At 39.7% G+C, this 20,801-nt stretch overlaps 1 protein-coding gene across 1 annotated transcript in view; it reads left to right on the plus strand.

The window, feature by feature from the left end:
• The window catches only part of LOC104437840 (pyrophosphate-energized vacuolar membrane proton pump-like), a 44,018-nt gene that overhangs the window by 7,518 nt on the left and 15,699 nt on the right, over positions 1 to 20,801 (plus strand). Inside the window, exons 5-8 of the mRNA XM_039302615.1 lie at positions 15,115 to 15,323; positions 15,480 to 15,564; positions 16,706 to 16,870; positions 20,119 to 20,723. Of these exons, the coding sequence (XP_039158549.1) occupies positions 15,115 to 15,323; positions 15,480 to 15,564; positions 16,706 to 16,870; positions 20,119 to 20,723 (1,064 nt within the window). The remainder of the gene's footprint in view (positions 1 to 15,114; positions 15,324 to 15,479; positions 15,565 to 16,705; positions 16,871 to 20,118; positions 20,724 to 20,801) is intronic.

Consider the following 20,801-nt stretch of genomic DNA (forward strand, 5'->3'; position numbering starts at 1 on the left):
GCGTCCAACTCAGTCATCCACCTAGCATCGTCGTCCAGAGTCACCAGCCTCTACTCGCCGTTCGCCAGCCACCATTGGAGCCAGCCAAGACCGCCGAAGCCATCGTCAGTCGTCACCCGAGCTACCGCTGCCCGTCTCCATCGGTCCCGCGCACAACCGGCTGTCGAGCACCCTCCATTCGGCTAAGGTCAGCCATCGGAGTTCCAACTCAAGTCTGGATCTTCGAGGCCTGTTTTAGGCGCCTTTTGGTCCTTGTTTGGCGCCACCCCGATGAGGCTTTCCGACCACCTCGTCGTTGTCTTCGCCGAGGACTCAACGAAGCGATTCCGATGAGTTTAGCCTCCTAAACCTTTATTAGAGGGTTAATGATGCTTAGAGTGTTCTTAGTTTAAGATAAGTAAGCTTAGGTTGTTAGATTAGTTTAATTAGGTGTGGATTAGATTAAGGGGTGTGGTTAGTTTAAAATATGATTAATTAGGGTTAAGTGTATGTTTATATTAATATAAGTCTTGATTTGACTTAAATGAATTATTTTTGGCTAAATAAATATTCGAAATTATTTAATAATTTAATAATATATTATTATTCGAAATTATTAAAATATTATTGTTTATTAATTTTCAGAATAATTTAATTATTTAATAAATTCGAAAATTATTTTGGGACCTTAAATTCTCGAATTTTGCGCCGATCGCTGCTATGCATTGAGATTTTGAAATTGATGGTTGGATATTATAGATTGAGAGTGGATTGTGAAAAATATGGATTTATTCAGAAAAACCCCGGGTGTCGGGTTTCATTCCGAAATTGGATTTTATGGATTATTATTTTAATGGAAGCCTTGAGTGAAATGCAAAGTGCCTTGGGCTGAGTATGAATTGTTGTGTGATAATTAAGAGGAATTGTCATGAGCTGCTGAGCTGAATTTGCCCCTTTATGGGAGGCCCCACATAACGGGCTTGGGTCGCAGTTGATTCCGGGCCTATACTCCTTCGGGAACGCCATCGACGTAGTGAGAAGCCGCGCTCCATGGGAGGAGGCGATGCCTAGCATTAATGTCAGTAGATAGTCGAACTGCGAGTAAGCTATGCCCTTGAATGATAGTGAATAACAATTGGAACGCATGCTGAATGATTTGATGTGTTGGATTATGGGACGGAATTGTGTGGCGCAATATGGGACGTGTCATAATGATTTAGTCTTATAATCATGACCCATGTGATTGTTTATATGAAAGTGATTGCGTTCCGGTTGTTTAAAATTCTTATTATTGCATGTGATTGAGTGATATGAACTGTACTAACCTACAGAGAGGAAATTGAGGCAAAGGTGAGTCTCATTGTTTGTGATGGTGTGGCTAAGCCATCCTTGGGTGTATTTTCTTTCTAATAGTGGTTTAGGGGGGTGAACTTGTTGAGATAATGTCTCACCCCGTTGTGGGCTTACATTTTCAGGTCCCTTGTGGACGGAGCGACCAGTTTGTTATAGTTGGCCTTGTGGAGTTACAGAGGTGAAGTTGAAAGATTGGTGATCATGTACAACTTGTAGGTCGTGGGATGGTCCCTTTTTATAAGCTGGCCTTTTGTAGACTTTTGGTTGTAGACTTCTGTTTGTAAGCTCCGTTGGTTTATGTATGTGATTGATTGTGAAATTGCTTCTTGCTTTTCTGTCTCGTATTTCATTGTCGGAGGGTTTTATAATACGTTCCGCATGCACATAATAATTGAATGGGGTCGGCGACACTACCTGGGAATGTTGGCACGCTCGAGGTTCGGGGTGTGACAGTAAGATTTTAAATTCTCTTTTGATTCATAGTGGAATCCAACCAGGAGGCTGTCAGTGTGGGCGAGTGGACGTATGATTGATTTAAGCCGAACCATTATAAAATCGAGAGATCCCCTAGAGTGGGATGTTGTTGAAAAAAGGATTAATCCTAAAGCATCATCAACCTCTGACAAAGGAAAAAAAGTTGTTGATGATGACGAGACAACACAAGCTGAAATTATCAAGAGACAAGCTCTTGACGCTAAAGTTATCTACTGAATATAACTGAATTTCTTCTTATGAAACAACAAAAGAAGTTTGGAACAAATTACATGTTACCTACGAAGGGACTGACCGTGTGAAGGAAACCAAAATAAACATTATGCTTGGATAGTATGAAGTCTTCAGAATGAAGCCTGAAGAATTTATAACTAATATGTTCAGTTGCTTTACAAAGATTGTAAATAGCCTGGCGTATCAAGGTCAGCCAATCTCAGGACCAATGAAAGTCAACAAACTATTGCGTGGGCTTTCAAAAGATTAGAATCATGTGAAGACTTCAATTAGAGAAACTCAGAGAATCATGCCTCTATCAGTTGATGAACTAGTAGGCACGCTTCAGTCATACGAAGTTGAGCAAATAAATGATGAAGAAGATCCTAAAGGTAAGAAGTCAATTGCTTTAAAGTCTAACATTGATTATGATGAAACAGATTAAGATGATGATATGGACGATGAGGAGCCGGCGCTTATGATCAAGAAATTCAGAAAGCTGAATAGAAAGGGAAGAAGATTCAACTGTAAGAAGTAGAGCTCGCAAAATTTCCAGAAGAAACCAACAAAAGACAATGAATCTAGCAAGGATGTTATATGCTTCTAATGCAAGAAAAATAGGCATATCATACCTAACTGTCGTCCTGGTGAAGAAGAAGAAAAGAAAAACTGAGAAATACAAAAAGGCTGTGAAAGCTGAAACTTGGAGTGACACCACGTGTGAGGAAAACGAAGAAGAATATGCTAACATATGTCTAATAGCTCATTCCGAATTAGACTCAAAATCATAAACATATTTTGATTTAGACTCTAACAAAGAAATTGAGGTTAGTGATTTAAAAATTCCCGTCAAAGTCTTTAAATACATAGATGAACTCTGTCTCAGTCTTAAATCCTCTCTTAAAAGGATTTCATAACTAAAAAAGGAAAATTCTAAGTTCAGGCAACAAAAAGTTTCTTGGAAAGAAAAATTTGAAAGTCTGAAAACAAGTTTTGATAATTTGAAAGAAAATTATGATTCTCTTTCAACGAAAAATACTATTTTGAAAAGAGATATTTCAAACATTACAAAAAGATTTTCAAAAGGATATGAAAAATTGGAGAAAATTCTTTTAGCTCAAATACCCTACTTTAATAAATCCGGTTTGGGTATGACTTCAAAAAGTGTTCCTTTAATTGATTTTCCCAAAGTAAAAAAAAAAAGAATTAAACAAAGACCTACAAAGACATTTTACAAAAATCATTTTCAAAAAGTTTTTGTAAAACCTGTTGGCCGAAGTGCACTCAGATGTTCAAAGTGTAACAACTCAGAACATTTCGAGAAAGAATATCCCAAGGTTTGGAGACCAGTTAAGAAGGACTAGGCTAAGACTGTTTTTAATACTAACTCTCCTTGACCCAAGAAAATCTGGGTACCAAAGAAAATTTGAGTTTTTCTTTTGATTACAAGTCACTATTAAAAAAAAATCAAATGGTATTTAGATAGTGGCTGTTCAAGGCATATGATAGGAGACTCAAGTTGCTTCATAAAGTTTGTTAGACTAAATGGTGGTAAAATGTCTTTTGGAGGAAACAGTAAAGGAAAAATTGCAGGATATGGAACTGTGAAGATTGGAAGCCTAACTATCAATAATGTTTCCTTGTTGGAAGGTTCGAACTACAATTTGTTGAGCATAAATCAGATTTGCGATACTGGTTTCAGAATAAACTTTCAAGAAGGCATTTGTTCTGGAACAAGTCAAAACTTCTCTCAATCTTTTACTAGATGAAGGCATAGCAACATATACCTTATGGATGTAAACCCAGAAAGTTATCAGTGTCTTATTTCTATTCAAGATGAAGCAAGTCTGTGGCATCGAAAGCTTGGTCATGTTAACATGAAACAGATTGCCAAGATTTCTTCTTAGAAGCTTGTTTGAGGACTTCCTAATCTGGTTTACCAGAAGAATAAGTTATGCACTCCTTGTGTCTTAGGAAAACAAGTCAGAAGTTCTTTCAAACCTGTGAATCAAGTCTCTACCAATAGAGTTCTGCAGCTTCTTCATATGAACCTTTTTGGACCAATCATAACTCAAGGTAATGGTGGAAAAAAATATTGCCTAGTAATCGTAGATGATTACTTTGCTTCACTTGGATATACTTTCTGGCAAGTAAGTCTGAAGCAAACAAAATTAGGACGAAAAAATTCACAACACAAAATCATCGTGTTGATGTTGGTGCGGCCGAAAACCAAGGACGTGGTGCGTTGTTCTTTTCTTCTTCTTCGCGCGGTTCTGTTTCTTGAAAGAACGCACGCTTGCCTCCTTTCTCGTTTTTTCCCATGTGCGGCTGCTGCTTTTTCCAGGAAAGAGGAGAACTAAGAGCAAATTCTCGTTTCCTTCCCCTTTATCTGACAGGGACTTACTTTTGGATTGGAACCTACCGGATTTTTAAATTCACCTTTTCCTTGTTTGGATTTTAGATGACATGTTCACCTACATCTTTTTTGTCTTTGAAATATCTTAAAATATCAGAAGAGGAATGATTGGGCAATACTTTTTAATCTACTATGAGAATAATAGCCTATTCACGAACAAAAAAAAAAAATAACTATAAATTATTGGGTCTACTCTCTTATGAATTTATGATTCATAATAAGTTGTTATTCTCACAATAACTCAAAAATTATTAGGCTAGGGAAACTCAAACCAGAATAGGCAATCAAAGTCATGGTCAAATCTTGGATAGATATTTCTAACAACCAAAAGAACTTTAACTACTCAAGGATTCGGTCAATAATTCCAATCCACATCATCCAATTTAGTTGGAGTTTCGTACATGGCTCAAACTCGAGACATAATTTAAGAGAAACAACAACTCAAATTGCTTCTTGCTTTTTGTCTAAGATAACAAATTGCAAGCAAGTTCCGTATGAAATTATATTTTATCTCTGCTTATATTGCTTCCTTTTTCCACTCATAGCTGGCATAAAACCATATTACTCGCATGGGGTGTATCGGAAGAGTATTCGCCACAATCAGTAACCACAGAATTCCAAAAGGGAAACCCTTCAATGATCGAACTTAAGGTGATGGAGGGTGAGGGTCATATGCCAAGAGAAGATTGGTAGGCTTCCCGGAGTACTTACGGCGCTCTTAGTTCTAGCCTTTCATTTTTCGATTGTTTAGTTTCAACAGTTGCCATGTTTCTCAGGCCTGAAAATGTTGTGGAAGCTTTGAGGATATTCCTGGCTAGGAAGATACTCAGTCTCGATTGTCTTCCCTGTTAAAGCTTTTGCTCTTCCTAAAGGTAAGAAACCATTCCAAGACTTATGCCGGAAATTGTACAATTGAATCTCTGAGAAATGCTTTTGTCGCCAAGGAAAGGAATCTTCTCATATGCCCGTGGTAAAGAGAGATTCTATCACGATGCATAAGCTGCATGGGATTTTGCATTTTTTTAGTGGAACGGCTATAGTTCTTAATTTTGCTTGACATGTGGTCAACATAGTGTATTATGCTAAATTGTCACATGTCTTCTTGGTAAAAAACAAGACACGTTCATCGAATGTTGGTGAATGCGCGGAACGGAAGCATTGGTGAGTCAACAGACAAATCAGATTTATATTCGAAAAAGATTCTAACCATCCTTAAAAGAATTGTATAGCATGGATCTCAAAAGATTCTAACCATCCTTAAAAGAATTGTATAGCATGGATCTCAAAAAATCCCCAAGGGTGCGGTGAGTTATTCGTTCCACTAACTCTCATGGCATAACCATAATAGAGTGACCGTTGAATTGCTTGAAGAACGCGTGCTCTAGAATCTTTTGTCGGATGGATTGTTTCTCTTTTCAAATTGGAGAATAGGATAGTATAAAATATCATAATTTTTGTATGGTATTCATTTGAGTGCTACTGGCAATTTGTGTGGCCAGAAATTTGATGTAATATTAACTTATTATAAATTGATTGACGTGACTTGGGAAAATCTAATTTGCAAAAACCATAAGATACGATCTCGTTGTGGCCTTATTGGTTAAAAAAGAAGAAGAAGAAGTTAATAAAGAAAAACCAAAATAAGAAAAAATCCGTTGCTCATCAAATCCTCTATTTCTCTCTTTTCTTCTCTAGTGGCTGAGACATGGTTCCTCGATAGAGCTTAGTCATTTGACGTTAGTGTAAAATTGACGAAGGTAATTCACATGACAATCAAGAGTTTAAAAAAAAATTAAGCAGATTCTGTGGAGGGGTTTTTGGCACTTTGTCAAAAAAAAAAATTGCAAAACTTTTGGAGAAGATGTTCAGATAAAGAGTTTAAAAGGCGGGCTTTTTTTTTTTTTCGGGGGGGGGGATGGGGTCGGAATAACAGGGAAGCTAAAAAATTGCGAAAGCTGCAGACGAAAGGTCAGAGAAACAAAAGGATCTGCAAAACAAAGAAGGAAAAAAAGGAGAAAAACGTAATAGTGGCCAAGAAGAAATTTAGTGGAGTAAGCAGCTGGTGATTTTTCGCTGATACACCCAATGTGGCATCTCCACCACCTTCAACTTCTTTGCGATTTGCTGGATTCCTGCGAGCACCATAGCGATTTTTGTCCTGAATCCATTAATGTCTTTGTGATTCGTCCGAATCAATAGCAATTCCTTACATCGCGTTGTTAGACTCGTCACCATCTCAACCTCACTAAAGCCAACTGGACCGGTCCTTTTTATTATCTATAAGCTTGTATCTCTCCACTGCTCATCTCAAGCTCGGACCTCTCCATTGCTCAGGCTTTTGGAAGAGCATCTCCTCTCTAGAATTTAGGGTTTCATTTTGAAATGAATTTGAAGACAAAAGAACCAAAAATAAGATTATCCATTTGGAATTAAGTTTCTTATAGGAAAAGGAAAGTCACTCGCAATCATAATTTAATTTACAAAGTCATAGAGCGACTCATCGGAATAGGCACTTAAGTCAATGATTTCTCATTAGTGTGGCACTTAAGTCAGTGCCGTATAAAAATAATAACACTTATGGCATCCTTATTTCCTTTAAATTGAAATATATGTACTTTTGGATGCATAGGATGTCATAATCTTCCGACAAATAGCATATGTAGTGAGAAGCATGATATTTGTGCTAGCACCAACGGTAACACGCTTTCTCAACACCAATAACAGGACTTAGTATTCAAAAGCCCTTCTGTTGCAATATAAGGCCACGGGGACAAGAATAGCAGAGAGTACTGCCAACTCTCTCTGGCAGCCAAAAGAGCACGATAATCTTCATTCACCTTGCCAACTGTAACAAAACAACTACCATATTTGAAACTTGAACACATTGCGGATGTATCCAAAAATGGTTTTGATATCAAGCCATGAATAATATAATATATTGAAGGAGTGGGGGGATAATGACGAGGGAGGCTTTGTCACAGAATAAGCAAGGTCTTTCTTTTTCTAAAACTTAGAATTTTTTTTTTTATAAATAATGTGGAACTTAAAATTTGGATTGTGTTGTAGTGTGATTCATACTACCCATTTACAATATGGCACGAGGGTCCCCTCACCCATGAATGAGTGGGAGTCGAGGTGGAATGCTCTCAAGCCGCCAAAAGGCTTTTGTAGTTTGAGTGCATAGTGTATTAATAGTTTGGGCTTGAGTCCATGAATAGTTATAGGGTATATATAATCCATTTCTTTTATAATTGAGGAATGGAATAGGGAGGTGCAAAGTGTTAATTATCATGGAATCCTCTACTATTGGATGTGTGTCTTACTCAATTAAAAGTGAATCGGGATAAAACCTTATGTCTCAAATTCTTTCTCGATTTCTTTGTGATTGTGTGTTGAATCATAACAGATTGGGTGAGCTTTTGTTTGAAAATGAGAAGTCTGTCTTTGATTTTATAAGAAGCTGGATTTATCTGAGCACCAAAGCGAGCTCAAATATGCTTCATTGCTCTTTCGATAACATTAGTCATTTAGGTGAAAAAGTAAGCGAGACTACATACGAGGCCATTTAAGTGCTTTGCTAGCATTATAAGTGACATCCTTAAAAACCTTAACAATATAAATATTTTTTAAATTTGAGAAAAAAGGGAAAATTTGAAAAAAGAAGAAGAAGACAGAATAAGTAAAATAGAGAAAGAAGAGGGAGAGAAAGCTACAATAGGGGGCGGACCTGGTGCACATGAAGGGTAAGACGTCCTCGTGGCCCGTCGGACCACCACTGTAGCCAGGAAGACCCTTGATGGACTCTCTGTCTCTCTCTCTCGCTCTCTCGTTTTCTTTTTTCTTTTTCTTTTTTTGAATTGAATTTTTCTTTTTCTTTTTTTCTCTTTTTATTCCGCACAATCTGAGTAAAATTGTTGTGTCGCTAACTTAGAGTGCTGCATCAGCATATTCACTTGTATATCTGATTGAAAAATTAACACGAAAGGAGTTACAAAATTTAAGAATCCATTTGAATTAAAAAAGAAGCAATACAATTTAATTGGATCGTTTACAAAAACTTTGCCGTGTTTAAGTAGACTTTTACTTATTATTTTATAATCTAAATCTACCGCGCATAATTTTTTTTTTTTATCTTTTTTTATTCAACCAAAATTTTCACAACATGTAAATGTTGGCACTTGAATTTGCATATAACAATATTCTAACTTTTTTGAAATTTGAATATTGAATATGAAAAATTATTTTCACTTAATTCAAAAAATCATGCCCTCAAAGACCACCATTATCCCTGAAAAATGGGTGACGCTTCTGTTGGGCCTATAGGCTAGCGAAGAAATTTTTTTCTTTTTTTGGGAGGGGTTATGGCAGTTAAAGAGGAATTACAAATCTGATCATGAGCATGGCAACCGGCTAGCGTCACTAGACTTAGCCCAAGCCACAAGGGCCAAGTGCATCTTTGGCATGGGCTAGGCATTCGCATATAATTATAGGATTCTGCCGAAATAAATTAGGACCAATCCAAGCCTAAATACACTTGGAAGAATGTTACATTTATTTATTTATTTATTTATTTATTTATTTATTTATTTATTTATTTATTATTATTATTATTATTATTATTATTATTATTATTATTATTATTAGAGGGAAGCGTAAGTCGTGATTTTGGCCGGATGCAATGTCCTAATTGGATCCACCTCTTAATCACCTCAGATTGCTAGCAGTAATGGCATCTTTCAAATGACTCGTAGAGAAGGACTACCTTCACAAGGTGAGTGAAATGAAATGTAAAAATTGAAAGGTTTTAATAATTAAGATGCATGCGAGCTCAATGTAGCCCAACTTTGATGCCGACAGACCTATGAGCCTTTTTTGTTTTATTTTGGGGGTTAAGGACATGTGAGCTTAAATGCACCGACTTCAATTACGCACCCAACTCCGCCGGAAGGAATGTGCCCGGTCTTCTCTCTCGACTCTGAGAGCTCCCCCTACCTCTGGTGGTAGAAACCCTAAATCTCCTGGGGATTTCCCCTTTCCATCTTACTGATCCTTCCCTATGGATCTTTGAAACTCACATCGTAACCTCAAGCATCCCTGTCTTCCACCGTAGCTGTGTGGAGATCTGAGAATGACGCACTGAGTAATGGAACAGTTCCTCTCACGCAAGGTGGGATGAAGCCATTTTCATCGTAGGAGCAACAGGATGCCGAAATGCGGCATGGGTCTTCTTTGGAGGTAGACCGCTTCACATCAAGGTGAATGGGTCCCCTCACAGCGATATGGATTGTTCTTCGTACCAGCTTCGACTTGTTTGATTTTTCACTGAATGGGGCTTGCCTCACTTGAGAGATGCTGGTTTTGTTGGATGGGCGTTCGCTGTACTTGAGATGCTGTTTTACTTTGTGCATTCAGCTTCTTTTCCCACAAGAGGCTGGTGTTGCTCCTTGCTCTTTGTTATGAGTGTCTGATTTGTCCCCGAAGAGACTCAAGGCTGTTTCGGGCTACATCTGCCATACTTTTCATCGCTCTTGCCATTTCAACCACAGAGCTCCCTTCAATTCACATCCCTTTCCAAAAGCCCACCCAGCAGCAAACCCTTACTTGTCGCCTTTTAGAATGAGCTGCGTCTGGCAGCTTTATGCAAAAGCCTGGGCCACCTGTGGTCAGAAAACGACATTGTCGAAGTGACTGGAGAAATCCCTCCAGAAAAAAGAGCATAATGTAATCGAACCCTCTTCGGCATGCTATATACCAAACCTAATGTCAATGTCCCAACCTTCTTTCAAACTATGAAGAAAGCATGGACAACAGAAGCGGTGATATGTACACAAAAGGAACCCGGGTTGTTTTCATTCCTATTCAACTCGTTAGTGGAGAAAGAAAGAGTTATGAAATCTGGACCATGGTCATTTTCCAGAAATTTACTAGTCCTTAAACAATGCGAACCTGATATACCGGAGCACTGTTATGATTATTCCCGCTGCGCTTTTTGGGTGCATATGGGAGGGATACCCCAGGGTGGATGCTTGAAAGTGTATTCAACGACCTAGCACAAAAAATAGGCAAAGTTCTGGAGATTCAGGTGGACTCAAAGGGCAATGGAACACAGAAAAGTGGAAGAGCAAGAATAGAAGTGGACTTATCAGCTCCACTAAAATCAGGGGCTATTCTGGACATCGGAAACAAGAAACTCTAGGTGGAATTTAAATACAAACGATTACCACAATACTGCTACTCATGTGGAAGAATCGGTCACTTTGCTACAAACTGTAAAGAAATCCCATATGAGCAATCCCCATGGGCTGCAAACAAAGTTGGCAAGTATGGAGCATGGTTGAAGGCAGAAGCGTGTGATCACAGCCCCTATTGGGAGGCTTTCTATGGCAGATTAGAAGAAGGACTCACCGTAGAAGAGCCGACACTGGAAGTTCCTCCCATATCCTATGAGATGGACCTGGTGGCCAGCGGCGAAGGAAACAGCCAAGCAGCCCTAAAATGCAACAAGGCAGGGGCAGAAAGCTCTGAAATGCAATCAAATCCAGAAGAACCAGCAGATACAAACTTGAGCATCTCAGATCATATGCAATCCTCAAGTAAGGGGAAACGATCTCAGCAAACCCAGCTCCTTCTACCTTGGGTTGCAGAAGATCCTGGACTGGAAATTTTGAGAAAAAACAAGAAAATGCTTAAAATCCCAGTGACAAAAAAACAAAAGAGAGTTAACCCTTATGAGAAAAGGTCCTCCTCAATTCAGCTTGTTGATGAGGAAAATTTATTAGATACCCCTATTCAAGAGCTGGAACGGGTCCCCGAACAGGCTTTGGTGGCTAGCCCTAATAAGCCACTCGGTTATACATGAATATCCTATGCTGGAACTGTCAAGGTTTGGGCTCTCCCTTGACAGTTCAGCACCTTAGAGCCTTAGTGGCTCATGAAAAGCCTAACTTGGTGTTTCTTATGGAAACCAAAAATAAAGAAAGCAAGGTTGACAAGGTAAGAAAGAGTCTGAATTATCGCAACTCCAGTATCATCAATCCAATTGGCATTGCAGGGGGTCTCATTCTCATGTGGGATGATCAAGTTCATGTGGAAATTCTGGCCAGCTATGAGAACCTAATTGATATTAAGTGCAAAATTCACAACAGAGGTGATATGATGAGAATCTCCTTTTACATGCACCTACTTCTTTCCAGGAGAGATTAAATCTATGGAAACTGCTCAGCTCAATTAATTCATCCAACAACCTCCCCTAGCTATGTATGGGAGATTTTAATGAAGTTCTATACCTTTGGGAAAAAGCGGGCAAGCGTGAAGCAGATAGACATAGAATGGTGGCTTTTCGAGACTTCCTAGACTCATGTTCTCTAATGGATTTGGACAGTAAAGGATGCAAATTCACATGGACTAATAATCGAGAAGGAGCTGACCTGGTCAAGAAGAGGCTAGATAGAGCATTGTGTAACTGGCCATGGAGAATACAATTCCCAAGCGCAGAGGTATATGCCCTACCAGCGATCGGGTCAGACCACAGTCCCTTACTCCTTACCTTGGAACCACCTACAATGAAAAGAAAGAAAGCATTCAGATTCGAAGCATACTGGCTTGAAAAAACATAATGCACAGAGGTTATCCGAGAGGCATGGGAGAAAATCAGCAACCGCCAAGTTGATATTGCTGGAAAAGTAAAGCAAGTTGCAGCCGACCTAATAAAATGGAGCAAACGGACATTCCAGCATGCATCGCGACAAAGGAGAAGTTCGGAGTTGAGCGGTCCAATTGAAAGCCAATTTAACCGTGAAGAAATCATCTGATACATTAAGGGGCGAGTCATGTGGGCCCCATCCTATTTCAGTGTTCCTTCAAGAGGAAGCAGATAATTTTGCAGCTATTAATCCGCATGTTACCATCCTTTTCTCCACTCCGAGGAGCAAAAAAATAAAAAATATCTATATATAAATAAAAATATGAATATATATATATGGGCATTAATACTGTAATATAATATAAAAACATTCTCCTTACATGCCTATAATATTGCTCATCAACTCATTTTTCGTGATTTGAGCTTGAAACGTTGACAAGGGACATATAAAAATCCAGAAAATTAATCACGGATGTATTATAAATAAATCGATTTAATTTTAAATGGTAATTTTTTAAAACTTCTAACAATTAATACAAATATACATGCGAGTGCAAAGGCAACAATTTTAACACGTCATCAAAATTAGTCACCGCTATATCATAAATAAGTCGATTTGATTTTTAATGGTAAAATTCTTAAAATTTCTAACAACTAATACAAATATACATGTGAGTGCAAAGACAACAATTTCAACGCGCCCTCCTTATTGACACAAGAAGTTGCTATTTCTATTAAACTATGCTTGGTTTTTTCATTAGTACGGATTAATTTACTCATCAATTACATAGAACTAATGGAAATAGTGGAAATCTTTTAGCCCAAGTATAAGCGAACTCAATATGCATGAAAAATATATGTGTTAATATTGAGAAATAATAATACATTACTTCCATTCAGACATTGATGCGTCAAAAATACAAGATGAAATTACACTTGCTCTTGCTACCACCGTCCGATTATCCTACTCTTGAACGCTGATCCATTGCTTATAAATCCGAAGGACAACTTCAAAAGGCCTGTGTCTTTTACCATCGCCTGCACATAACCATAACATTCTAATTCATGGAACTCGCGCCACTTCCCCTGTAGGCGACCACACTCCCCACCTCACTCCTCTATGCGTCTCTCTCTCTCTCTGTCACGCCCCGATCCTCGGACGCGCGCACATCCTTCTACTTGGTCGATTTTATAATGCGATATCCCAGGACTATGTATCGCCGACCCTTTCTTTTTATTAAGCACATGCGGAAGCGATTATAAATCCCTGCACAATAAAACAATGGGATAGGAAAGCAGGCCATATTTTTCATATTGAAATTCACAACCACACTTTCATTAACAACACAACTCAAAGTATAATTACAATACTATTCACAACATACTTGTCTCACACCTATCTCTCGCTAAGACAGATTTACAAAAGGGATGGGATCTCAGTCCACATCCGGGTCATATTCAAGATCCCTCTCTGGATCATCTTCTACTTCAAAATACTTTCTCCCCTTCAGGTTCTTTCTCCTCAGCTTTTCCTCAGGGTCCTGAAATGGTTATTCAATAACCAATGAGACCACGTCTCGCAGTTCTACCCCTAAGACCCGATTAGTAAGAAAATACGCCTTGAGAGCCGCCTAAGCACATCATGGGTCGAGGGCTTACCTTGGCCTCGCTTTCCTCCCCGCAAGTCGGGCCTCAAATAATATATACCGACAATCATAGCATCCAACCAATCAGATCGACTTAACGATCAATCGACTCAGTCGATTACATGTCATCAAAACATTACATGGTCATCCCGACTCTTCATTCTTGACTCTGAATCACGACCCTATAGGCATAATTTATTTTTTAGTGGAATCACGGCCCCACTTGGCCATTTTACTCAATCCGGTGGCATCACGGCCCCACCTGGCAATTTTACTCAACCTAGTGGCATCACGGCCCCACCTGGCAATTTTACTCAATCCGGTGGCATCACGGCCCCACCTGGCAAATGTTCTCAACTTGGTGGCATCTCGGCCCCACCGGCAATTTTACTCAATCTGGTGGCATCACGGCCCCACCCGGCAAATGTTCTCAACTTGGTGGCATCTCGGCCCCACTCGGCAATCTTTAATCCAACTCACAACCTCACACAGTTACTTTCCTTTCAAGTACCGGCATTTTCCCAATTTTAGGACAAATTCTCATATTCACCAATTTCACTAAAATTTCATAATCTGATTCTCGAATAAATAAACAGAAAGCACCATTGGAATCAGCACAAAATTTCGGTCGTCGGCTATCCCAGCCTAATTTCCGGAAAATAAATAAATAATTAAATAATTACGGAAATATTAAATAAATGCAATAAATCCAACTTAGGCCCGTTATAGCCTAATTGGAAGCCGATACGAACCCGGAAAATTACCGAGACTCGTTCCATAAATAACATGGCATGCCTACTTGCTAATGTCTATTTATAACCACCTAACATGCATCATTAAGTCTCTAATTTAATTGATCTAAACTAATCTAACCACCTAATTGCATTTAATTAAATCTAACCAACCCCTAAACGAATTTAGCAAACTAATAAAGCATTAGTGAGTAAAACTCACTTGATCAAAAGCGGAGATCGAATCACCGCAACGGCGACGCGACGGCGGCCGAAATCCGAACTTTCGGCGGCGTCAACGGACACTCGGGCCGGGCCCAAAGATCTTGCCTCGCGGGCTTGGGCTTCAAAAGAACTTGCTGTACATCACTGGACTGGGCTTGAATCAAGACCGAACATGGGCTTCAAATGGACTGAAGCTTGCTGTGAATGGGCTTGAACCAGAAAAGAATCTGCTGGGCCGAAGACTGCTGAAATCATGGGCTTCCAATGGGCTTGCGGCTGAACTCACGAAGGAGCTGGGCTGGGCCGCTTCGCACGAGCTGAAGAAGACGCCGTGAAGAACGGAGCTGCTTCGACTTCGCTCGGTGGTCAACCAAATGGGAGCAACTTGCGGCTATTGACTAAAGAATCGCGGTGCAGGGACAAGTGGCGCGGACGTGCGGAGGCTTGGACGTCGCTCAGTTGAGTTCAATGGAGCTGAAGACACGCGGCCACAAGGTCAACAAACTGCCTGTGAAGAATCGAGGTTGACTCCCTCCGTTCCCGCGGCTTCTCTGTTGGTGGGGCGTGAGTGGCCGACCAAACTCGGTGGAATCGTGGGCTTCAAGCGGTCAACCAAGGCTTCGGTGGTTTGCTTGTTGACCGAAGCAAAAGGAGAAGTTGGCAGGTGGCAACGGCGGGGAGGGCTTCACCACTTGTTGATTTCCGTTCGTTGAACTGAAGGCGAGCAGCAGCAGCTTCCACACCGAAACAGTTTCGGTGGATGCGGTTGATGAAGACTGCAGGTGGTGGACGAGAGTTGGCGCGGCTTCCTCGATGCTGGCTTCGAGCGGTGGAACGGAGTGATGGACGAAGCAGAGTTGAGGAAGGGTAGAGTCTTTAGTGAATTGTTCGGTTTCTCTTCAGCTTGGAGTCGCATGAAATGGGATGGAGGGAAGAGAAACAATTCACGGTAACTAAAGAGAGAGGATGAGGGAGAGGTGGGCCTTAGCTTGATATTTTGCAAGAATATCTCCATGAATCACTCTTAGCCAAGTAAAAACACTTGGCTTTCATTAGACCATCCAAATGACTTCCATAACCTCTCAAGTAGTCCAATATTGCTAGGGTGAGGGGATGATACGAATTTCACCATTTGAACTTCAATTTCTCCAATAAATTCCCAAATTGAGGTCCAATTTCGACGTAGAAAAATCCCAAGAAATTTTCTATAAATCTCCAACACACACAGGCTCAACCCAAAAGTCGAATTTCCCATTAATTTAGCCAATCAACTTCGGCCAAATTTCCGCAACGTCCGAATCCAATTTCCGTAAAATTTCTCGAATCTCCGAAAATCTTCCGAGACCGAGTCGATGCTCCTAAAATTTATTGTGACATGGCCAAAACTTCAATTTCTGAAATCGGACTCGAATTGGCGGTTAATTTTCATTCGACGCGTTTTTAGCGTGACCTAAACTATCGGGTAGTTTTCAGAACTTTTTAAGGCAAATGACCCATGGTCGATTTTCTTCGAGCCACTATAAACCCACTCGACTCAATGGCAACTCTTGATTGTCGTGAAAATCTCGAGGACTCAAGTACGGACACAGGTACCAAAACAATAAGAAAATCGGTCTAGTGTCGGCCGACGAGAATTTTCTACTTCGGTGGTGTCACCCACGATTAGCCACACATCACTGTCGATCCAATCTATCTCGATTTCAAATCGATTTTTAATCGCGCCGTAATGACCTCTAAAGATGGACACGGTCGAGAAGCCGATTCCGATCGAGTTCTCAAGTCTATTGCCTTAAAATTCCTTAATAATTTCCCATATAGTCTAGTTATCTCGAGAGTGATCGGCTCGAGAATAACCCTATAGACGCGTCAATGAAGTGCCCGATTTATTCAGTAGAAGACAGGGTTGAAAATTTGGGATGTCACACTCTCTCTCCCCTCTCTTCTCACTTTGATAGGCATCGAGTCCAGCGATAGACTAGAGTTCCCCCGACAATAGCATTGCTCTCAGCTCTCGAGTTGGAGATCGCCATCCCAGTCTGTGCCGTCATCGGGATTGCGTTCTCCCTGGCGCTGTGGCTCCTCAGGTTGCCCAATGACAAAAAGCAACGCTTAACCGCCACGCAGGAAGCTGCGAAAACCAATTGTGATAACATAACGACTGTTGTCGATGCAGGTAACTTTACACAGATCCTACAGCTTCACAACTTGTGTGATTTATGGAAATTTTCCTCTTTGCTGCACTCGGGATTGATAGTTGGATATTCTCAAACATATAGATCTTTCGGTAATGAAATTCTATGGTCACGTTTTCCAATAAAGCTCGTAAGCTTTTAGCACATGTTCGTTGCTCGAGAGAGAAAAAAGAGAAAAACGAAGACACAGAATGAAGTGCATTTGATTTTCTGGGTTGCTAGTCTTTCTTTGTCTGGGCATAGAGAGGTTGTAGTTCAACCCCCTTCTTTATATGTCTCACTCGCACTGTTCATTAGCATATTTTTTTATGGCCAATCTCGCATCTGCCTGAGCATTGGTGACAGATTCGAGTCGTGTAATCTGATGATAGCTCAGCGAAATCATGAGCTTCTGCTGCTGCTTGAGGTGCGAGTCATTGTTAGGGTTTGTCACAGCTGGTAGAGCTTTAAGCGACGTATCTGAGCACAGTAGTATTATATTTACTCATGCAGGTCTCTTATCAGGAGGATGGTTGGAATGATGTGGGTGGTCTTTGTCGTCTTCATGGGCGGAGTGTTAACTGGTGTAGCTCGTCCTTTAGGCTTTTGCCATTCGTCTTGTTTTCTCAACAAGTTCGCGCTTGGTTCGGGATTAAGTAAATGCATGTGTTGTGCACACCACGTGAATGTTTTCGTCTCTTTACTCACCAACTTAGCAGCAGGCTCCCACGGGAATGGGAGGCACTTTATTTTATCGCATCACACGACAAGAGTGCTCATCATATAGCATAGCCGTTTCAAAAAGCATATTTGATTAATGTCTGGGGATAGCCTATGAATAATTACATGTATCAAAAGATTTATTAGCTCAAGATTTGGTTTGAGCAAGTCAAACTCGGTGTCGCAATTGGGCTTACGTACGATTGTAAGATTAAGGCTAAGGGTGTGCTTGTGTCATTGAAAAGAATTTCTGTGAAAAAGATTTTTAGATTTTTTTTTTTTTATATGTTTGGAACGATCAAAATAATAAGTCAGTTAAGAAAGCATTTCCAATCAAAGAAAGTACTTGTTTTTAAAATCAAGGAAAAAGATTTCTCCTTCCTAATAGGAGGAAAACGTTTTCCTTAGCTAGGATGCGTTCGTTTAATAGAAAATAAGTGATTTGAAAAATATTCCTATATCACTTAAAAAATAGATGATTAGAAAAAAAATTTCATTGTCTACGAAAATAATTAGGCATAAATTATTATAAACGATGCAAACATTTTCCGTTGAGTAATTTTTCAGAAAATATTTTCCAAATCATTCATTTTCTGTCAAACAAACACAACCCTCTCTCATCCTCATTCTCTTCCAAAAGTCGTTTTCTCTATTCTTATTGATAAATTGACAAGCCATGTTCTCATTTATTATAAGGTGATGCATTCAGTCTGTGATTTATCTCAAGGCACCCAGACCTTAGTACCCAGCTCCTGCACTCGAGTAATCAGAACCTAGGCTCGAGTCCATCGAGGCTAAGCCCAAGTCCCCAATGTTCACGCTTGGGTTTACAGTGGCTGAGCTAGAGAAACTGCATTTCCTGCGATCGGGACCACGGCTGTTGGGCCCAAGTCCCCATAGGTCAAGGCCTAGTCCCCAACACCTGAGGTAGGGTCCACAAAATACAGTCCAAATTCCTAATGTTGGGGCTCGAGACCCTCGAAGGCTAGCCCAACACCTTGGCATCATGCCCGGGTCTTTGTTAGGGCACCCAAGTCCTTAGGACCCCAACGCTCGAGCCCAAGTACCCTAAGGCTTGGCCCAGGGCCTAAGCACAAGGTCAGGTTTCACAAGATAAAAAATTAATTGTATTTATAAAAGTATTTAAGTTATGAAAACCTTATTTGATAATGAGCAGTGCTTATATTTCTTTAAAATTTTCTTTTGTGTTACATTCTTGCTTCTCCCAACTAAAGTCCTTATATGTTACAATGGTTCATACCCATTTCTTATCATTCTGATTTGAATAATCTTTCGAAGTAAAGCATTGTTAGTTCTATTGTGAAATTAATTTCTTTTTTTATTTCTTTTATGTTTTCCAATCATTTTTAGCCGTTACTAGTTCACCCTTCTCCTCTTCTAGGTCTAACATCTCAGTTCAGTTCTAACTTTAGTTCTGATGTTGTTCCATACTCTCGATTTAATCTTTGGCTCTAACCAACTATAGTATTGCAGGTCATAATCTGTTTCTAGTGTATTGTTTGTTTGTAATGCTTTAATTTTAAAGTAATATTAAGATGTATTTACAAAAATATTATGGGCCTAGGACATTATTGTTAGGGTGCATTTGGTAACTATTATATTCCCGAAAATAATTTTTGCTCAAAGATAATTTTTTATTTATTTTATTCTCGAGAACAATTTTTAGTATTTAAAGGTGCTTGATAAACTGCCCAAAAATTCTATTCTCGGAATAAAAATACATTTGATAAACCTTAAAATTCATAGTCCAAATCATTTTCTTTTAATCTTTTAATAATTTTATTCATTTTTATTTTACTTTTTCTTTTCTTTTTACCTTTTCATCTTCCCCTTCCTCTGGTCACCTAGCTGGTGACCTCGCCAGAGTGTTGCCGACCCGAGGCCACCCGAGTCACAGTGAAGCTTGGGTCGACGAGCCTCGCTATGGCTCGGCGTTGTCGGGAAAGAGAAGACATAGAAGAGAAAAGAAGAAAAATTAGATTTGATTTCGAATTGTTCTCGAGAATAAAAAGCAGCTTTTTTTTACTTCTGTTCTAAATCTATTCTTGGGAATGGAAAAACAGATTTTTGTTTCCAAGGATAAAATATTTATTAAACAAATTTCTGTTCTTTTTTTTTTTTTGTTCTGGGGCATTGTTTGGTTGGAGTGTTACCAAACAAGGCCTTACTTTCCATTTCTTTGTATTTTATTAAGTGCTTCCCATAACCGGGTGCTTTCTTTCATCCCTTTTCCATCTTGTCCAACTTATTATTTTCTTGTCACTCTTCGGCCGGTGGGATATGACACCTACACAATCAAGCTTGCCAAAGGCGAATTGTAATAGACACCCTATCATCTTTTAAGTTACTCTTTTGGAGGCCTTTTGGTTAGGCTTTCTTATTTCCTGGAACTATGTTGAACAAAACTAGGCGACAGAAGGAAGTAACTGGATTTAACCGAACCATACCTTATTTCGTCACACATAAGTAGAATGTCAAGAATCAGATTGTTGCTTTATAAGCTTGATAGAGAGGGCTCAATTATTGTTTGTGACTGTAACAGGCGTGAAATCTTTTCTGTACAAGGAGTACCAGTACGTTGGACCTTTCGTGGGTGCTTTTGCAATTCTAATCTTCCTCTGCCTTGGCTCTGTTGAGAGATTCAGCACCCAAAGCCGGCCCTGCAAGTTTGATCCTTCAAACACGTGCAAGCCTGCACTTGCCACTGCCGTTACCAGTACTGTTTCATTCCTACTTGGTGCTTTCACGTCAGTTGTCTCGGGTTTCCTTGGCACGAAAATTGCTATCTATGCTAACACAAGGACTGCCTTGGAAGAGACAAACTTCTTTCAGAGAACTTCTATTGTTGCTTCCAGGTCTGGTGCAGTTATGGGATTTCTTCTTGCTGCTATCGGTCTTCTCATGCTCTATCTTGCAATCTATCTGTTCAAGTTGTACTATGGTAATGACTGGGAAGGTCTTTTTGAGGCGATTAATGGTTATGGTCTTGGTGGATCTTTCATGGCTCTCTTTGGAAGAGCCGTTGGTGGAATTAATGCCAAGGCTGCTGATGTTTGTCATCATCTAGTTCAAAAGATTGAGCCAAATATCCAACCTGATGATAGAAACCCAGCTGTATGTACTCTCTCACTGTAGCTCTATCTCTCAATATATCATTCACTTTTAGTCATAAACGGGGTTGACCTTAATCTT

Source organism: Eucalyptus grandis, chromosome 9, assembly GCF_016545825.1.
Source record: "Eucalyptus grandis isolate ANBG69807.140 chromosome 9, ASM1654582v1, whole genome shotgun sequence".
Classification (NCBI taxonomy): Eukaryota; Viridiplantae; Streptophyta; class Magnoliopsida; order Myrtales; family Myrtaceae; genus Eucalyptus; species Eucalyptus grandis.